This window comes from Hemiscyllium ocellatum, chromosome 39, assembly GCF_020745735.1.
Source record: "Hemiscyllium ocellatum isolate sHemOce1 chromosome 39, sHemOce1.pat.X.cur, whole genome shotgun sequence".
NCBI lineage: Eukaryota > Metazoa > Chordata > Chondrichthyes > Orectolobiformes > Hemiscylliidae > Hemiscyllium > Hemiscyllium ocellatum.
In genome coordinates this window covers 9,885,658-9,907,452 of record NC_083439.1, presented here as the reverse complement: position 1 = coordinate 9,907,452, position 21,795 = coordinate 9,885,658, and the positions used below count along the sequence as shown (strand labels likewise).

The window sequence follows — 21,795 nt, the reverse complement described above, 5'->3', positions numbered from 1 at the left end:
GGTTCATGAAAAGGAAGGGTTTAGAGGGATATGGGCCAAGTGCAGGAAAATGGGAGTAGATTAATTTAGGATATCTGGTCGGCATGGACGACTTAGATCGAAGGGTCTGTTTCCGTGCTGTACAGCTCTATGACTCTAAGTGACAGATGTGGGTACAATTACAAGACATATGGATAGATAAATGAATAGGAAAAGTTTGGAGGGATATGGGAGAGGAGCAGGCGAGTGGGCTTAGTTTAGTTTGGGATTATGTTCAGCATGGACTAGTCGTACCGAATGATAAGCTTCCGTGCTGCATGACTCTATAACTCTATTAGAAGACATAAAAATGCAATACATGTAAATTAAAAATAAGAGGCAAGCACATAAAAGATAAAAGCCAAAACACATATATGGATCAGTCCGAGTTCTGTGAAAAGCAGACAATGTTCTGTTGTGGATCTTCCACTGGATGATGCTGGTAACACTGACATTGACGGATACTCTTGGTTTTGCAGTTAGCTTAAATTCTTTTGTTCTGTTTCTCCCTGATGTGAAATGACCAGCAGTGTTCAGAGTAGGAGAATGCCTTTACCTTTTCATCTGCAATGCTGGAGTGTTTAATGCCTGCCACCAAGCTGTGACCCTCATAGCATGTTAGTACACACACACTAGCATGAAAGTCCACTACCACACACAGACTACAGGTTTCAGTTTCTACATTCCGGAAAGGATAAAAATGAACATGTCTTTCTTGATCGTATTCTCTCTGTCTCAATGTTGTACTTCTGAGAGGAAGAAATTAGTTTGTCTTATACTTCAGCCTTTTGAAGTCTCTCTTTGTGAGGCTTCCTTGACACCTGCCAGGTGTGACATTCCATGATGCCCCTCAAGGCTGTGGATAGTTCACACTGGTCATGCAGACTGTCACAGAATTACATTGTTCAGAATTTCCATTCTCAGTCAAGTTTTGGCACTAAGTTTTCTTTTTAAAAATTATGTTGGGCAGAACCTTAGAGATTTGAACATGTGACACGGTGGCTCAGTGATTAGCACTGCTGCCTCACAGCGCCAGGGTCCCAGGTTTGATTCCAGCCGTGGGTGACAGTCTGTGTGGAGTTTCCACATTCTCCCTGTGTCTGTGTGGGTTTCCTCTGGGTGCTCTGGTTTCCTTCCACATTCCAATGATGTGCAGGTCAGGTGAATTGGCCATGCAAAATTGTCCACAGGTTTTTAGGTGCATTAGTCAGAGGAAAAATGGGTCTGGGTGGGTTACTCTGCGGAGCGTCGGTGTGGACTTGTAGGGCTGAAGGGCCTGTTTCCACACTGTAGGTAATCTAATCTAAGTGTGGGGTAAGGTGAGTAAGATAGCAGTATAACAAGTCCAAATGGCCTGTTTCCAGTCTGTAGGGAATCTAATCTAAAAAGTGTTCAGCGAGGCTAATCTCAATGTTGGGAACAACTTGCTTCATCTTTTAACTAAACTTCCCACCTCCTCCAGCAGGACCTTTGGGTTTCGACCCACAAAGTGGAATGATGATTTCCCTTTCTTTGCAACGTCTGGTGGAAGTGTCAGGCACAGTGCAAGGCAGCTCTGGACTGACTGTGATTGGCTGGGTGCAAAGCAAGGATGCATCCTGGGATATCCTGGCACTACAGGTTGTTCCCGGCCTGGCAAGTGGTAGGATGGGGATAGAATTGGGCAAGGGGGCACCATGTGGGGTAGTTAGTCACCAAATGCAGTCAGAAAATCCCAAAAGCATGCAGAAAGATAGTGGACTTCAACAAAACTGGCACATCGCCCAAAAAAAACTTCTGCCCTTTGTAATGAAATGTTTTTAGGCTATCTGGGCATTATGATCTATCGTCATGACCGTGATACTCTGTTTTTATCATACGTCTTATAACACATTAAAAGAATTTAGAAAGACGACATGCCTATGATATAGGGAACCATACCCACTTGATTAACAGTGGCAAAATTCAATGGTAGGAGAAATGTTGGTTGAGGTGAATGAAATCTTTTTCAGAGGTTACTTGCAAAATGTATAATCAGTTACTTTTAGAATGCTACCACTGTTCCTCCATCAGCAAATAGTGAACAGCTTGTATACAGCAAGATCCTACAAATTACCTAAGGAGTTATCAGTTAGTGTATTGGTTCATCTTAGTAGAGGGAGAAAGTGAACCAAGGAGTGGCATGGTGGCTCAGTGGTTAGCACTGCTGCCATACATTGCCAGGACCCAGATTCCACCCTTGGGCAACCGTCTGTATGGAGTTTGCACATTCTCATTGTGTCTGCATGGGTTTCCTCCTACAGTCCAAAGATGAGCAGGTTCGGTCATTTGGCCATGTTAAATTGCCCATCTTGTTCAGGGTTAGGTGGGTTAGCTGTGGAAAATATTGGGATGAAGTGGGTCTGGGTGGGATGCTCTTCAGAGGATTGGTGTGGACTTGACAGGCTAAATGGCCTGCTTCCATACTGTAGGGATTTTATGATTTTAAGAAAACTCTCCACCTTTCTTTCAATAGGACTGAGTCATATTTTTCTATTTATTAGAGCAGATTGTTTAACATTTCTCCTTTTTTGGTTTGCTTTATTATTGTCACATGAACCAAGGTGCAGCAAAAAGTTTTGTTTTGCATGCTGTACAGATCGATCACACCATAGAAGGTGCATTAGGGTAATAGAACAGAGCTGAAAATGTGTTGCTGGAAAAGTGCAGCAGGTCAGGCAGCATCCAAGGAGCAGGAAAATCGACGTTTCAGGTATAAGCCCTTCTTCAGGAATGAGGAAAGTGCGTCCAGCAGGCTAAGATAAAAGGTAGGGAGGAGGGACTTGGGGGAGGGGTGTTGGAGATGCTTCTGTGCAGAGGAAATGACCTGGGGTGTGCAATGAGAGAGGGACTCACTGAAATCCTTGTAGAGGGAGGAAGAGAGTTTCTTCAAGGAAGGCATCCTTGCAAGAGGATTCGCAGTAGGTAAAAATCTTCGAGGAGAAAGTGAGTGCTGGAAAGCAACATATTTTCAGCTCTGATCTCCAGCATCTGCAGTCCTCACTTTCTCCTCGAAGGTAATAGAACAGAACAAAGAATATAATGTTACAGCTGAAGAGAGGGTGCACAAAGAGTGAGATCAACATTTAAATTTAAAATCTGATAGGTCCATTTAGAAAGTCTGATAGCAGTGGGGAAGAAGCTGTTCCTGGACCTGTTGGTCCATGTGTTTCAGCTTTTATATCTTCTACCCAACTGGAAGAGGTTGGAAGAGATTCTAACCGGGGTGGGAGGGGTCTTTGATGATATTGGCTTCCCTCCTGCAGCAGTGAGAAATGTAGATGGAGTCAACGGATGGAAGGGCGGTATGTGTGATAGACTAGCCTATGTTCACAACGTCCTTTAGTTTCTTACAGCCCTTGCAGAGCAGTTGCCATACCAAGCCATTATAGAATGTTTTCTGTGGTGCATCTATAAAAATCATTAAGAATCTTTACAGACATGCCAAATTTCCTTAGCCTCCTGAGGAAGTGGTGCCATAGTTATGCTTTCTTGACCATGAGTGGACCAGGACAGATTGTTGGTGATCATCACTCCCAGGAACATAATGCTCTCAAACACTTCCACCTCAGCATCATTGATACAGACAGAGGCATGCCCTCCACCTTGCTTCCTGAAGTCAATGACCTGCTCTTTTGTTTTGTTGACATTGAGGGTTTCAGCTTAGATTGTATCTCAGGTCCCTAAAGGATTTGAACCCACAGTCTCAAACTTAAAATGTGGCCAATGAAGCTTGCAATGAGATGTAGAAATCCAGGGCAAAAGTTTCTGTTTGATTGTGTTGGTGTGTCCAGCACAATTCACCCAGTAAACCAAGGAATTTCAAATACAAATGATGTCTAGCACAAACTCAGTTCCACAGTTTTGCACACTGGTTTAAAAACTGGTTTAAAACTGGCCTTGCCCATAAACCTGATTGCATTCCCAGATTGGAATAATCACTTTATAGAGTTTATATTTGGCACCACGCAAACAAACTTGATCCAAAACTCAAGAGAATAAAAGCTCCTAAAGGTAGTGCTAATTTTAACGGAATTTACGCTGGGATTGCATTATTTTGGCCAAAAGCTGGAGAAATAAAGATTAATGAACACGTCGATGAGATTCCGAGCTAAACTGTGACCTCACCGTGACCTCACCGGTGCGTATGCTAGTGTTTTTTGGAAGGCTGTCTCTCAAGTGGGGGGGGGGAAAGCGGAATCTTTGAAAATTTTCAAGGCAAAAAACTGATAAATTCTTAGTCAGCAAGTGAGATGTCGTCGTGGGTAAGTGGGAATATGGAGCTGAGGTGACAATCAAAACTGTCATCGTCTTAGTAAACGATGGAGCAGGCTTGAGGGGCCAAATATCTTACTCATGCTCCTAACATGTTTGGAGCCTATCCAAACCGAAGCATGTTGCTCTGTAGCTTTATCACCACGTACAATGTAATCATGAACATGGTTTAACAATTAGTGCAATGTTTGGACCAAGTTGCCTGGATTCGATTCCACCCTTGTGAGACTGTCTGTGTGGAGTTTGCACATTCTCCCCATGTCTGTTTGGGTTTTCTCCCACAGTCCAAAGATGTGCAGGTTAGGTGGATAGGCCATGCTAAAGTGTCCAGGGCTGGGGGTGGGGTGGGATGCTCTTTGGAAGCTTCGTGTGAATGCAGTGGGCTGAATAGCCTGCTTCCACACTGTAGGGATTCTATGAAGACCCAGAGAACCCACAGTACAGCACATCAAATAACTATCTCATTTTTAAAATCACTGTTCTGTATTATTTTCATGCTATACAAAGTTGCATAATAAATATAATTGATCTCCTGCCTTCTACTGGGAATCATATCAAGGGAATGAACTGCCTTGTTAGTTTCTCAGGATGTCACCAGTTTTGAATGAACCTACTAACAATAAAGTGATTCTACTCTGCAGAGGAGTATATCGTTTGAGATTTGTGCAGCAAACAAAATAACTGTGTTAACAATAGCTGATAGACTGATAATTGTAAAGACCTCATCTTTTTAACTCCACCAAACTCTTTCCAATTAGTTGTCAAAGTGGTGTATAATTAGAAAATTCACTACAAATTCACTATAAGCACAAAGTAAAGGCTGCTGTGGCACAGTGGTAGTGTCACTACCTCTGGGTCAAGAGGTCTAGATTCAAGACCCACCTAGCCCAGAGATGTGTCATAATGTGTCCAGTCAGGTTGATCAAAATAAGAATGACATATGAAGAGTAAAGAGGTCCCATACACCTCAGACAATGACTATCTAAATCATGGTAAGGAACTGTGGAATTTGGGGTACGAATACTGAGATCATTAAACATGGTGATACAGGTTAATAAAAGCAAAGCTAACACATATTTGGGTTCACCTATAGGATTGAGTAAAAAATGAGGTCTGCAGATGCTGGAGATCACAGCTGAAAATGTGTTCCTGGTTAAAGCACAGCAGGTTAGGCAGCATCTCAGGAATAGGGAATTCGACGTTTCGAGCATAAGCCCTTCATCAGGAATGAGAGAGAGTAGCCAAGCAGGCTAAGATAAAAGGTAGGGAGGAGGGACTTGGGGGAGGGGCGATGGAGGTGGGATAGGTGGAAGGAGGTCAAGGTGAGGGTGATAGGCCGGAGTGGGGTGGGGGCGGAGAGGTACCTGGGGGGTGCAGTGAGAGAGAGACTCACTGAAATCCTTGTAGAGGGAGGAAGAGAGCTTCTTCAAGGAAGGCATCCTTGCAAGAGGATTATAGGATTGGAAATGCATTTTAAACTAATATAACCGTTGGTTAAACCAAGATTGCAATGCAATGAACAGTTCTAAATTCCATTCCCTAGAAAGAATATCATAAAAGAATGAAGAAAGTGCAAAAAGCGTGTACTAAAACTTGGAGGTTATAAGCTGAATGTGGAGCCTGTTATCACAGTAGGTACCTAGATCAAGTAACAGAGGTGCATTCAAGAGGAAGCTAATTAAGGACATGGGGATGGAAGAGGGTTGGATGAACAGAGATGGACGAGGCTCAGGTGTAGCAAAAAAACTGACATGACCCATTTAGGCTGAATGGCTAAATTCTGTACATGCTCCATAATGTTTTGTAAGGAACATTCTATATAAATATTCAAAGGGCTAATTTTCTAGCCCTTTTTTTGGCCCTAATTTTTTAGGGCATATATTTGAAGGGCTAATTTTCAGGGTTAAGGGTTAAAGCTGGGCTTGGGACTAAATTGGACAGCTCTTTCAAATAGAGATAAATCCTTATTCAGGACACCAGGATGTCATATTGAGATGCATCCAAATCACTGAAACAGAGGTTGTTGTTATTATTGAATACTATATATGGTCTATTTGCTTCATGGCATGAATCTATGAAGGAAAAATATCCTCCTGCTCCTAGTCTAGTTTTGCTGTGACTATTTTCATCTCCTCCAGACATATGTTTTGTTTCTTTACTTTTCAGATTACTGCCTACTTTTATTTTGTTCTATCATCATTTGTAGAATAAAATCAATCCTGTCCTCCATCGTCTCTCAGTCTTTCCCCTTTCCTCCTCCCATCACTGTCTCTCTCTTATATCAGCTATTTATCCTTTCACGTGCTCCACTTCTCATGAAAGGTTAAATGTTAAATATTGCTTCTCTCTCCACACATGGTGCCTGACCTGCTGAGTGTTTAACAGTATTGCCTGTGTTGATTTTAAAAATTCCTATTCTGGATAATGGCCTTCTCTATATAATGGCTGCAAGGGTATGGTTATTGCCCAGTACATTATGGGATGAAGTTTACTTTAAACAAGGAAACTTGCAGCCAACAGAATAAAGTACCTTTTCATCCCATCAGTCTGAAAGGATCGAAATGAATGGATTCAAATGAGAAGTGACTGCCGCTTATTGTGCTGTCTGTATACAGATTGGAGTACTGGAGGTTCGTGCTCAGGATTGGAATTGTTATTTAAGGAAGCTTATAAATGTGTTAGAAGAAGCAGTTCAGAGAAGGCTTACCACACTAAGACCTGAAATGGATGGGTCATGTAATGTTGAATTTGTACCGACTGGAGTTTAGCAGACTAAGAAGGAACTTCTTTTATTCACCTGTGAGACGTGGGTGTCACCGGCTGGCAAGCATTTATTACCCCTCCCTAGTTGCCCTTGAGAAGGTGGTGGTGAGCTGCCATCTTAAACTGCTGCATTCAACCTGTTGTAGATAGACCCACAATATCATTAGGAAAGGAATTCCAGGATTTGGATCCAGTGACAATGAAGGGACAACGATAAATTTCCTTGTCAGGATGGTGAGTAGCTTGGAGGGGAACTTGTAGATGGTGGTGTTTCCATGTATCTGCTGCCCTTGTCTTTCTACACAGAACTGATCATGAGTTTGGAAGGTGCTGTCAAAAGGAGCCGAAATGAATTTCTGCAGTGCATCTTGTAGATTGTACACACAGCTGCTGCAGAGACTCGGTGGTGAAGGGAATGGACTCATGTGGATGCGATGGCAATTACTATATTGAAACATATAGGCTCCTATGTGGCTGTGGAAAGGACGTTTCCTCTTACAGGAGAATCTAGAACTAGGGGGTTACCATTTAAAAATAAGGAGCCACTCATTCACAGCAGAGATGAAGCAATTCTTTTCTTACAAAGATCGTGAGTCTTTGCAACTCTCTTCCTCATAAGGAAGTGGAAGCCAAGTCCTTGAAATTTTTGAAGACAGAGATGGATAGATACTTTTTCAACAAGGGAGTGAAAAGACATCGGGAGTAGAAAGATATGTGGAGTTGAGGTTACAATCATTATTAGAGCTGAAAATGTGTTGCTGGAAAAGCGCAGCAGGTCAGGCAGCATCCAAGGAGCAGGAGAATCGACGTTTCAGGCATGAGCCCTTCTTCAGAAACGTCGAGCCCTTCTTCAGGCTCATGCCGAAACGTCGATTCTCCTGCTCCTTGGATGCTGCCTGACCTGCTGCGCTTTTCCAGCAACACATTTTCAGCTCTGATCTCCAGCATCTGCAGTCCTCACTTTCTCCTACAATCACTATTAGCCTATTCCTGCTCCTAACTCGAACGTACATCCAAAATGTACAAATCAGTTCTTTTAAACAAAACATTCAGGAGAGATTAAACGTGTGAGCCATGAGTACACCGAGATTAAAGAAAAGCTGCTTCCTGCATGACCATCAACAGATCTTCAATCCCGAATTCAGAACAGCATCCCATTTTGCATCAGTAATGCATTCCAGCCTCCTGTTTGTCTACTTTGGATTCCAGCATCTGCAGTTTTTTTGTCTCGAACTCAAGATAGCATTTGCCTCATTTCCTACAGCTTTTCTGAGCATGAATTGTCCAGATTAATACGAGATTACAGCAATTCTGGGCTTTGTGTTCCATGCCCACTAGGTATTGACTTTCCCTTAGAAGGACAAGAATGCTTCTAACTCACCAGACTGGCTGGATCCAAAAGCTCGAGGTGAAAGGACAACTTCTAATTCACATCAATGCCCAGTCCCCAGGGAGGAAAGCCAATCTGTCCCAACCTTTATTTGACTTTACAGCAATGCTGCTCGAAAACTATTGAGTGGTTTTGAGGCACTCTGCAATCACAATCTCATTATGTTCCACTTTGGCCAAGGTACTTAAGAGTACTACAGGTCCAAAAATTTATTTGCTTGGTTGTCAATACATAAAATGGAAGATGGTACTTTACCAGATAATTTTTATTATTCTCCTCAATCAATAGGAGAGCTGAGAGCTCACATCACAGATCATTCTCTGTACAGTCTGGGCATTTGGCCATCATTTTAATGAGCTCCTACACGGACAGCAAAATATTGTTTTCACTCTTGTTAAAATGGTGTTAACCATTCAAAGTACCTCTATCGCATTATTGTTTAAAACAACTATTTAACCTCTTGAGTATTTAAAGACTTAAAGTGCTGCATCATCACACATTAACCTGAAATGATGCTGCGTCTTATTTGTGCAGGTTAGTGAGAGAGAAACTGCTCTCTTACTTGGGCACCTTTCTCCCATTCTCCCAGACCAACTTTCTCCCATTCTCCCAGACCAGCATCCTCTCACTCTCCCAGACCAGCATTCTCTCACTCTCTCAGTCAAGTTGAGTTTAACATTCCATGGATTTGAGGAACTTTCACAGATCTCATTCAGCTGTTGTTCTCCACCTATCAGCCTAGAGAATGTGGATGGTGTCCTGTTGTCATTATCTAATCTGACATTAGACTCTTGGAGCAGGATTTTCCCAGCACCTGGTTTTGGGGATGAGAGTCTGAATGAGAAAGAACATGTGAGAAGGGAGGAGATGGAGATATGTGTGAAGGGCAGAGAAGGTGGATGTGGGAGGAACAGGAAGAGTGTGAGGGAGGGCTTGGCAATGCTTATGGGAGTTGGGGTTGGGGTTGTTGTTTGTGACGGGTGGGGATGGTAGGTGTGGAGGGTAGGGGTGATACTTTTAAGGGAGGTTTGGGAATGTTGTTTGGAAGGGTGAGGGTGGTGTGTGTGTTGCGTTGGGGATGGGGATGATATATGTGGGGTGGGGAATGGTGTGTGGAGGTATGGGGTGGTGTGTCTGGAGATTGAGTGGGATTGGTGTTTCTTTGGGGTGGGGTGGGTGTGGTATGTGTGGGGTTGGGAATGGTGTGTGGAGGTGTGGGGATCGTTTGCGTGTGGGAGCGGGTTGGATAGGAGTGGTGTTTGTGTGTGGACATGGGGGTGGGTTGATATGTGTGGGGTTGAGAATGGTGTGTGGAGTGGTGGAGATGCTGTGTGTGGGGTGTGATAGACACGAGCAATAAATGCTGACTCAGCCAGAGATGCTCACCATTTATTTAAATGAAAATTGATGATAGCTTCATAGCAATATTACTGACACGAGCTTTTAATGCCAGTTTTTCTATTAATCATTGGAATTTTATTAATTGATTGAATTCAAAGTCCACCAGCTGCTATGATTGGACTCGAACTCAGAATATTGGCCATATCCACAAATCCAGTGACTCTGTCACTCCACCTCTATCTCCCCCTGATTCCCACTGTACCAAATATCCCTGTGGTACCACTTACCCAGCATTCCTTTGTTGGAATTAGACATGCACATGTCCCTTTCGGCAACAGGAAGTACAAAGCCGACCACAAACACTTCGACTCCATCAGCCATCAGTGCTAAGCCTAAGACAAAGAAGAGTGTCCACTGGAAGCGTCCATGTCCGCACTCCTCAATGATTGACTCGTACTGGTGTGCCAACTGCTCCTCATCCTTCATACGTTCAGCAATGAGATCTGCTTGGTCCCTGTACTCATCAGAAATAGGTTGTGTTGCTGCCATCCGATTGGCCTTAATATCATCTGGGTGTGGGATCCCCTGGTATTCCCCCTCATAGATTTCGTCATCTTCATCATGCCCTTCTGTGGCATCACTGTCAGCATCTTCCTGAGCATGGGGATCATCACTGTGGTAATATCCGCCATCTTGTGAGGCATGTTCCCCACCACCTTCGTACCGTCTAAAAGAGTCTTGCATCCTACCATGCCTCTTCACCTCATAGGCAATATCCTTGGCTCCTTGAAAGAAGTTTGAATTATTCCCAAATCTGTCGTCCATTGTGCTGACAGGAAAATAGACCTCTTGTGAAGGACACCTCAGTTACATGTACATAGTTTTGTCTGCATAAATCACAATTGATCTCACTGTCAAAAACAAGCCACGCCACTGTTTGAATTCTCCTCGGCAGGTTTCCTAGCGGGACACTGATGCTGTAAGAACTTTGAAATTCTTCACTATTTTTCAGTTCTACAATGAGGTTACTGCATGCCTCTGAGAGAAATGCTCATGTAAACCCGAAAATTGTAGGGCAAGTCTTGCGACTATAAAATCCTTTACTATTCGGTTCTATCGATGTCTTGAAGTGATGGATGAGCTTCAGTACCTCTCATTGACTGGTCCAAATGGTCAATTTCTGCAGTAAAGAAGAAAAAGAAAATAAACTTAGCTGACTTCAAGGCATAGATTGGAAATGAAATGAGTTACTTTCACAACCTGTCTCTTTCCAATCTCATCTCTGATTAAGCTGTTAAGATTGTCTGGCAAACTGACAGTCCGTAGAGGCTGCAAATAAAAATCTACATACGGTGGAATCTCCAATCCATTTAATTAAATGCAAAGCCTAAATTAAATAGATAGGGGATAATTTTTTTTTCAAACATAATGGGTAATTTATAGAGGAAAACCAAAGGAACTGCGGATGTTGTAAACCAGGAACAAAAGCAGAAGTTGCTGGAAAATCTCAGCAGGTCTGACAGCATCTGTGCAGAGAAATCAGAGTTAATGTTTCAGGTTCGGTGACCCTTCCTCATTCTGAAACGTTAGATTTAATTTCTCTTCACAGATGCTGCCAGACCTGCTGAGCTTTTCCAGCAATTTCTGTTTTTGTTGGATCATTTATAGATCCCGTTCATCAAAGTATATTGTTTGTTTTTACAGCTTTACTAGTCTCTGAATTACAAATGTGGGCGGCACGGTGGCACAGTGGTTAGCACTGCTGCCTCACAGTGCCTGAGACCCGGGTTCATTTCCCGACTCAGGCGACTGACTGTGTGGAGTTTGCACGTTCTCCCCGTGTCTGCGTGGGTTTCCTCCGGGTGCTCCGGTTTCTTCCCACAGTCCAAAGATGTGCGGGTCAGGTGAACTGGCCATGCTAAATTGCCCATAGTGTTAGGTAAGGGGTAAATGTAGGGGTATGGGTGGGTTGCGCTTCGGCGGGTCGGTGTGGACTTGTTGGGCCGAAGGGCCTGTTTCCACACTGTAAGTAATCTAATCTAATCTAAAAAATCTAATCTAATCCCCATTGTGCTCTGATCCTGGGCTGGCAATAGGAATAGGTGCAGTCCATTTGGTCTCCTTTGTCTACCCCAACATGAGGAGGTGCTACAACAGATGACAGTAGAGTTGTACAAGGAGGAGAGAAAACAGCCAACATTCCTATTGCAGGCTGCTGTGCCTGCTGGAGGATGCATGTAAATGGATGTTGAATGAGAATCAAGTGCTTGACTTGAATGCCCCCACCCCCCATCTCAAAGAACAACCTGACAATTATCAATTACAGGTATTAGGGTCACAAGTTTAGAATAAATATTTTGTTGAAGCTTTTCATTTTTGCACTCACCAGGAGAAATGCAAGAACACCAAACTTCAAATGGCAGCCATGATGTGGAGGTGCTGGGGTTGGGCTCATGTGAACTAGGTCAGAAGCCACATGACACCAGGTTATAATCATAGAGTCATAGAGATGTACAGCATGGAAACAGACTATTCGGTCCAACCCGTCCATGCCGACCCGATACCCCAACCCAATCTAGTCCCACCTACCAGCATCCAGCCCATATCCCTCCAAACCCTTCCTATTCATACGTGTGGAGTTTGCACGTTCTCCCCGTGCCTGAGTGGGTTTCCTCCGGGTGCTCCGGTTTCCTCCCACAGTCCAAAGATGTGCAGGTCAGGTGAATTGGCCATGCTAAATTGCCCATAGTGTTAGGTAATAGGGTAAATGTACGGGTATGGGTGGGTTGCGCTTCGGTGGGTCGGTGTAGACTTTTTGGGCCGAAGGGCCTGTTTCCACACTGTAAGTAATCTAATCTAATCTAATCTAATCATATACCCATCCAAATGCCTCTTAAATGTTGCGATTGTACCAGCCTCCACCACTTCCTCTGGCAGGATATTCCATCCTCGTACCACTCTCTGTGTGAAAATGTTGTCCATATTCAAGTTCTCTTTTATATCTTTCCCCTCTCACCCTAAACCTATGCCCTCTAGTTCTGGACTCCACCCCAGGGAAAAGACTTTGCCTATTTACTCTATCCATGCCCCTCATAATTTTGTAAACCTCTATAAGGTCACCCCTCAGCCTCCGACGCTCCAGGGAAAACAGCCCCAGCCTGTTCAGCCTCTCCCTATGGCTCAGATCCTCCAACTCTGGCAACATCCTTGTAAATCTTTTCTGAACCCTTTCAGGCTTAGCAACATCTTTCCAATATGAAGGAGACCAGAATTATACACAATATTCCAACAGTAGTCTAACCAATGTCCTGTACAGCCGCAACATGACCTCCCAACTCCTGTACTCAATACTCTGACCAATAAAGGAAAGCATACCAAACGCCTTCTTCACTATCCTATTTACCTGCGACTCCACTTTCAAGGAGCTATGAACCTGCACTCCAAGGTCTCTTTGTTCAGCCACACTCCCTAGGACCTTAACATTAAGTGTATAAGTCCTGCTAAGATTTGCTTTCCCAAAATGCAGTACCTCGCATTTATCTGAATTAAACTCCATCTGCCACTTCTCAGCCCATTGGCCCATCTGGTCAAGATCCTGTTGTAATCTGAGGTAACCCTCTTCACTGTCCACTACATCTCCAATTTTGGTGTCACCTGCAAACTTACTAACTGTACCTCTTATGCTCGCATCCAAATCATTTATGCAAATGACAAAAAGTAGAGGAATCAGTACCGATCCTTGTGGCACTCCACTGATCACAGGACTCCAGTCTGAAAAACAACCCTACACCACCACCCTCTGTCTTCTTTGTCAGGTGCACCTCATGATTTCAAATAAACCTGTGGACTATAACCTGGTGTCATGTGACTTTTATCAAATTTCAAATGATTTCAAGAATTATATTACAGAAGGAAAGGGATTCTGATTGATCAACAATATTGGCTGTGATTGGCTGAAGTGTTGCTATAGAGAAAGTAACAGGAAACTGTAATTTCCCCAAACTGCTTGTATAATTCCAAAAAGAAGCAAGACAAGAACATATTCCTTTTCATGAACACATGATGAAAAGCAGAATGTCTCCCTTTGCAGCCATATTCAAGTTCACCACCACCAACTGGCTGAATGATTATTTTACTCAACTGTTACACACTTGCCTCTGAGGCATATGTTTCTCAACAAACAACATCAGAGTAAGAACAGGCTATTCCATCTGTTCCACCATTAAAATAGATCATCACTGACCCATACCTCCATCTCATTTACTCCTCTATCTTCCATATTGCTCAGTTCAGAAAAATTAGCAACCACTATCTGAAAACTTTCAAATCCCACCAGAGGCAAGAGGTTTTTCTGTGTCTATCCCATCAACTTCTGTCCTCAATTTAAGCACCTCAATCAAATTAGAGATCACACCAAATGTGAAGATATTTCCCCAAACCAGTTGCAAATGTAAAAAGAAGTGCGCTTTTATGACTAAAAATCATTATGTTATCAGATCATCTATAGCCTTGTCACACAAGAATATTAGACCACCAATGTTATTCTGCAGCTTCACATTAATGTAAGCCCTGTTTCAATAATTAAACTATAGATAACCAAAGGGAGGCCAAAGTTCCAATTAAATCAGAGTGTATCTTAAACTGTCTGAACCCTCGGATTTGATTGCATTTCTAAATGCAATGTCTAAGATCTAGCAGTTGCTTTGTGCTCATCAAGGTCAATGCTGATAAAACAAAGGCTTCTTACATTTTGGCACTTAGAACCAATATTAAGAACTCCCATGTCATATATAATTGGTGTTATGTCCAGAAAAGACCCCTGCCCTGCCTTTTCAATATTTTTAACCTCAGTCCCAGAAGGGTGTAACTCCCTTCCCTTGTGGACTAGTGAAATATTTCCATCTTCCCCAGCAGCACCCATATTATTTCTCTCTATGTGGTTTCTAAATTAGTAACAATGTGACATTGTTGGATGTCAGACATAATCTGTTGACGATGCTCATGAGGTAGTAGAATGGGAAAGTAATCTTCTCAACTTAGGAAAACCGAAAGAACTGCAGATGTTTTAAATCAGAAAGAAAAACAGAAATTGCTGAAAAAGCCAGCAGACCTGGCAGCATCTGTGGAGAGAAATTATAGTTAATGTTTCAGGTCAAGTGACCCTTCCTCAGAACTCAATTTCTCCTCAGTGCTATATGGCTGACCCCATATCCCAAGATCACCATCCTTAGTCCAGGAGAAACTGGTTGTCAAATGCTCCCAGAATTTTATATTTCAATGTGATCTGCTCTCATTCTCCTAAACTCTAGAGATTGTAGCCCATTTACTGAATTTCTCCTCATGGGTCAGTGCTCTCATAACAGGTTTCAATCTAGCAAATCATTGTTCAGCCATTCTCTAATGCAGGTGCAGGTACGTTCTCTTGAAACTGCCTGTCTAAACTCCCAAGTTGTCAGAAAACTGGATATCTTTTAGAACAGACCACACATCTTGTTATTTTACTCGATCAAAATGTACCAAACTGTATAAAAGCTGAAGATCACAGCGGGTCAGGCAGCATTCATGGAGAGAGAGCAAACTAACTTTTTGAGTCTACATTTCTCTTCATCAGAGCCTTTTAGACTCGAAACGTTAGCTTGCTTTCTCTCCATAGATGCTGCCTGATCCGCTGCAATCTCCAGCTTTTGTTGTTCTCAGTGCAGATTCCAGCATCTGCAGTAATTTGTTCCTCCAAACTGGATAAGTTGGTTAGATGCTACACGGCACCACACTTCTTGTCTCTTTCACCACTTCTGTGTGCCAGCTCATTCCTGTGCTCTGCGTGACCCTTGACCTCACCTGGTTTGAACCATCCAATGTGCTGGACCTGAAAACTGGCAAAAGCCAAATTCTGGCACAAAAGCTTCAGCCTAAAGACTATTGGTTTTGAGGCAATGTATCTGCCTTTCCTTCTTTAGAGAAGGTGACCAAAACGCCATGTGTGCCTTCAGCGAGGCCCTGTACACTTTTCACTGTATCTAGGTACACGTGACAATGTTAAATAGTTCTAAATCTAAAAGAAATCGAAATACCATTGCAGCAAGACTTCTTTGTACTAAACAAAGCTTTGTAATAAAGTCCAACATAGCCTTTACATGTTTCATATTTGAAATTCAGTCCGATGCCAATTTCTTTACTTCTGAAAATGGTAATAGAACATAGAACATAGAAAAGTACAGCACAGAACAGGCCCTTTGGCCCACGATGTTGTGCCGAGATTTAATCGTAATGTTAAATATAGTAACTTCACCTACGTACTCCTCAACTCACTGCTATCCACGTGCATGTCCAGCAGTCGCTTAAATGTTCCCAATGTATGGTGAGAACATCTAGAAACAATCACTAAAGGGGGATTGCTGTTCATTGTCCAGATACTTCCCCAAAATCCTATCTCACATTTGAGGCCAAGAAGGTTTGCAAAGTTTGGATAAAAGCAATCTATCAAAAATGCAACAACTAAAATAATTTGTAACAATAACATTCAAAATTACTCACTAAGGTCAATGGAATCATTGACAGCTTTCACCTGTGGAGCGGTGCCAAACTAGAAGAGCTGTTAGAAGTCATTCTGTGTCTACTGTAACACAGCTAGACTGGGTACTGTCAATCTGTCATTACCTTTGCACTGTACTACAACAAGAGCAGATATTAGGCCACAGCTGTCCTTTATTGAAATGTGAGAGAATCATCTGAAGAGTGTCATCACCTATGCCACATGAACAATCCAGAGAAAAACTCTTTAAAAAATCTGATTCTGTGAAATGATAAAATTATTGTCATTTTTAAAATGATTACAATCACATCTACAGCAAAGGCTTGTCTGATTCATTGCTGGTTCCCTGCATTTATGGGGGTGGCTTATGCCTCCAGAAAGCTTTTGTTAATACACAGATGCATCTGTTCTGCTACTGTTTAAAGGGATACTGCCCTTTTGATCAAGATTTCCCAGCAACCTACTTTGCATTTGTTTGCAAAGACTTAATATGCGCATCGTGCTTGTATTTCAGTCATTTACACATGATGCTACATATGAGAGAAAAACTCATATTTTATCTTCATCGCATAAAATTTTGGCCAAACATATTTTCACAATGAAATGCCTTTAATTATGTCAACGCAAGGATCCCAGGAGGTGTTCTATACAACGTCGCAGAAGCTTTCTGAACTCCCCAAATGGTTTCTTAATTTATTCCGTTCGGGAAGAACTGTTGTTGGTTAATTAAGCGCTGCTCAGCGGCTGTCCTTGTTTATTCTTTAATCTTCTGTGTTGATAAGGTGAGAACTGTCGGTGTTGTTAAAATGGAAAACCAGCCACATCACCAGCCAAGTGTCAGTATCAAGCAGTTCCAGATCGCCTAAAGTTCTTATTATTCACTCATGGGATATCACTGGCTCAGAGCAAAATTCTCTCTATATCAACAATGTGCCTGGCTCCTACAGGCAGTTTCCTACACAGCGATAAAATATTTTTCTATTTTCCACGTCATCTATCTTGTCGCGACCTACAATGACCTCCAGACTGGTGAAGCCTCAATTCTAAAAGCCTCATCAGTTTTCAGATCTCCCCTTGGACTGATCGAGCTTTCCATAGCCCTGCAGCCCTCACAAATATCTCATTTCTTGAATCTCTTGTCTCCTGCGCTTTCCCCGTTTTTAATCAGTCACCCCCATCAGCTGCCTGAGACCATAGCTCTGAATTTCCTTCTCTACACCTTTCTCCCTCTTTGTCCTTTAAGATATTTCTTAAAACTTATCCCCAGCCATGTTTTTGGTCACTTGTCCTGCTATCTTCTTAAGTAACTCAGAGTCAAAGTTTGTTTGATAATGCTTCAGAGATGCAATATTTTCCCACATGAAAGGTGCTATACAAATGCAACTTGCTGCTGTTGTACTAATTCTGCTTTCCCCTCCAGCAGTACTTTTTCTACGAAAAAACTTGCCATTTAAGGAACAGCTCGGACAAGTTATGGCACTGTTCCATTGCAGATGAGATCCACTGGTCCAGAGATAGGGGCAGTACCACTCTATTGCATTTAACATAGAAACTCTACAGTGTGGAAACAGGCCATTCAGCCCATTGAGTCCACACCGACCCTCCAAAGAGCATCCCATCCAGACCCACCCACACCCTATCCCTGTAACCCTGCATTTCCCATGGCTAATCCACGCAGTCTGCATATCTTTGGACTGTGGGAGGAAATTCACAGACTCAGGGAGAATGTGCAAAGTCCACATGGACAGTTCCCCAAGGGAGGAGTCAGTGCTTTTCTTGAATACCAGATATGCTTCATAACTAACAAAGTAAAAATAAAATGTAGCCCCTGTAAAGTAGTAGGAAATGTGACAACCAATGTCTGCACAGCAAGATCACATAAAAAAAATCAATGTGATAACATCACTTCTTTTATGATATTGAGCAAGTGATAAATAGAGGCCAAAACAACAGTGTAACCCTCCCCGCTATTGTTCTCCAAAATAGTACCATGCGATCTTATACATCCATCTAAGCATGTTCCACAACCACCTGATGAGGGAGCGTCGCTCCGAAAGCTACTGCTTCCAAATAAACCTGTTGGACAATAACCTGGTGTTGTGCGATGTTTAACTTTACCCATCTTAGACAGATCAGGCCTTGATTTTCCATCTTGTTCAAAAGATGTCACCTCCAATAAAACAGCACTCACTCAGTGCCGGAGTGAAAGGTCAGCCTAGATGTTTTTTCCCTTGCAAGTGTGTCTTGAAGGTAGTACCTCAGAGGTCAGAGGGGTACCAACTGAGCCATGGCTGACACAATCAGGTGACCATCTTTGACACTTCCATTTTACAATGTCAGGAAAGAGATAGTGGTCAAGCCTACTTGGCATTCCAGCAGCTTCCTGCCAGGATTCGAGGGAGGTTCCATTGGAATAATCAGTTAGCTCCCAACAAGGAGCTGTCTATCTTCCTTCCCACTTATCCACTCCACCCTCCACTCTGAACTTTCACCCATCACCCCTCACGTTCATCTACTTATCGCACTCCTAGCTACCTTCCTCCCAGCCCCAACCTCCCCCTCCCATTTATCTCTCCACCCCCCCCACATTCCTGATGAAGAGCTTATGCTTGAAACGTCGACTCTCCTGCTCCTCGGATGCTGCCTTACCAGCTGTGCTTTTCCAGCTCCACAATTCTCGACTCTGATTTCCAGCACGTTCCAGAAGCATCAGCATTGGAGATTAACAAGAGCTTCTGTGTCCCCGCCCTCCCCAGGACTCACTGTTTTTCAGGCTTTTTGAGGCAATCTTTCAGTCAGTACAAGTGCGCAATACTGTGTCAGCCCAGTTATGCCCAAAACATAGTATTTCAAATTATTCACACGCAAATACAATTCATTTTTGAATCAAGAGCCTACGAGCAGATGCCAAGGTCCACCTGATAACTTAATTACCCACTCAGCTATTCTTTACTGGGCCAAAACGTGTGGCACTGGAAAAGCACAGCAGGTCAGGCAGCATCCGAAGTGCAGAAGAGTCGATGTTTCGGGCATAAGCTTTTCATCAGGAATGCTCTTTGAATCTGCCTGACCTGCTGTGCTTTTCCAGTGCCACACTGTTTGACTGGTCTCCAGCATCTGCAGTCCTCACTTTCTACTATTCTTTACTGGGCTCCATGCAAGGCCTCACTATTTGCTGATATATTAATTACAACCATGCTTATTACTGATTGACAGTTTCCAATTGATCCTTGCTTCAGGTTTTTTCTATGATTTCCTCATCTTTTACCCCCCACCACCGTGTCTTCCCTGAAGATGCCGTCTCCACAGTGATGGAGTTACCCTTGTGCTGCCAAATCCCAAATGTCTATTCCTCAGATTAAAGTGGCAAGTTTCATCAGACTACTTAACCGAGGCGATTTGGTATCGTCAAGCCAATTCTATTATGATCCCAGACTCATGTATGTACACAATGGTAGAGATGAACAGCCAGGATTTGGATTCCTTGATGATATTCCTTTTTCTGAAACAGTGCCAACCCAGCACCTCCTGTCCTGTCAGTCGCAACAGTCCATAAGCCTTGGCACCCCAATGAATCATGCTTTCACTTACCAGACCAGCAGAGGAGATGGAGCTCATTTACTTTCATTGCAATTAATGTCACTTCCTGCAGCGACTTAGTTTTCTCAAAGTCATCTCTCACTGCCATTAATCCATGTTCATTAAAGCTGCTAATTAGCTGTGGTAATAGGATCTGCATTGTCAGCAGGTCTCCCCACTCTTGAATTTTTTGTATTAACCGGCTAACAACAAAAACCACCGCCAACCAGAATGTTTCATGGAAAATGGAAATCTGATCCACACTTCACATCTCCCAAAGGGCTCTTGACACCACTTAGACAAACATGCCTCATGACCAATCTCACAAGAATATCCGAAACTAAAACTAATGCAATATTTATAAAATTACCTGTGCCAACTACTCCGTGACTTCCTTGAGTAAGGTTGCTATTTATTGACCATGGTTTCTACTCTACCGCTGGGCGATGGTGCTGTAGCAGTTATATCATTGAGGACAATAACGTCAGATCTGACGCCAAAATTATGGTATACAGAGATGTAATGGTTCCCGCCCTCCTACATGGCTCTGAGACTGACTACAGTAGACACCTCAAGGTACTCAAGCAGTACCACCAATGCTGCCTGTTCAGGGTCCAGTGACTCTGCTGGGAAGACAGACACACCAACACCAGCATCCTTGACCAGGTCAACATCCCCAGCATCGAGGCACTGATCCTGCTTGATTGGCTGCGATGGGTTGGGTACGTCGTCCCCAAGACCGACACGAGACTCCCCAAGTAGGTGCTCTAACTGCCAGCTCTGAAACGGCAGGCGTGCCCCAGGTGGACAGAGAAAGCGCTTCAGGGATACCCTCAAGGCCTCACTGCGGAAGTGCGGCATTCGCACCGACATCTGCCAATCATTGGTGCAAGACCATCCAAAGTTGAGGAGGAGCATCCAGGAAGGCGTCAATCACTTCGAGACTTGCCATCAGGAAAAAGTGGAAACCAGGAGAAAACAGTGTAAGGAGCCAGCTGCCACTCCTGTGCCCACCTTCTGCCCCTAATGTTATAGAGCTTGCATTAGCCACATAGGTCTGTCCGGCCACCTACGGACTCACCCTGAGAGTGGAAGAGAGTCATCCACGTCTGTCAGGGACAGCCGATGATAATGATGGCCCAGTGATGCAGGGGTGCAGACTAATACTCTTAAGAGTAGGGTTCAAATTCCAGCATTGCAACTGGTGCAGTTTAAATACAACTAATAAATCCGGGACCATAACGGTTATGATCAATTGTATGAAAAACCCAATTAGTTCACTCATATTAAGATCAGAATTTGCTGGAAAAACTCAGCAGGTCTGACAGCATCCAGTGACCCTTCTTCAGAACTGATTATAGCTGGGAAAATATTAGTGCATATGCTAAAGATGGAGTGGTGGGAAAAAGGGAGGAGTAAACAGGAGGTGGAGATGGAGCTCAGAGAGAGAGAGAGAAAACAAACAGTTGGACAGACAAAGGTATGGGCTGAAAAATGTGTTGCTGGAAAAGCGCATCAGGTCAGGCAGCATCCAAGGAGCAGGAGAATCGACGTTTCGGGCACAAACCCTTCTTCAGGACTGAGGAGGGTGTGCCAAGCAGGCTAAGATAAAAGGTAGGGAGGAGGGACTTGGGGGAGGGGCGTTGGGAATGCGATAGGTGGAAGGAGGTTAAGGTGAGGGTGATAGGGCGGAGAGGGGGTGGGGGTGGAGAGGTCGGGAATAAGATTGCAGGTCAAGAAGGCGGTGCTGAGTCTGAGGGTTGAGACTGAGATAAAGCGGGGGGAGGGGAAATGAGGAAGCTGGAGAATTGCTGCCTGACCTGCTGCGCTTTCCCAGCAACACATTTTTCAGCTCTGATCTCCAGCATCTACAGTCCTC

General features: G+C 43.4%; 1 protein-coding gene across 2 annotated transcripts in view; it reads right to left on the bottom strand.

Annotated features, from left to right (window-relative positions):
• The window catches only part of LOC132834406 (synaptic vesicle glycoprotein 2B-like), a 54,443-nt gene extending 43,813 nt beyond the window's left edge, over window positions 1–10,630 (bottom strand). Inside the window, exon 1 of one of the 2 annotated variants that reach the window (XM_060853302.1) lies at window positions 10,093–10,630. In XM_060853302.1, the coding sequence (XP_060709285.1) occupies window positions 10,093–10,630 (538 nt within the window). The remainder of the gene's footprint in view (window positions 1–10,092) is intronic. The other variant, XM_060853303.1, reaches the window with a different exon arrangement.
• Window positions 10,631–21,795: the final 11,165 nt, after the last annotated feature.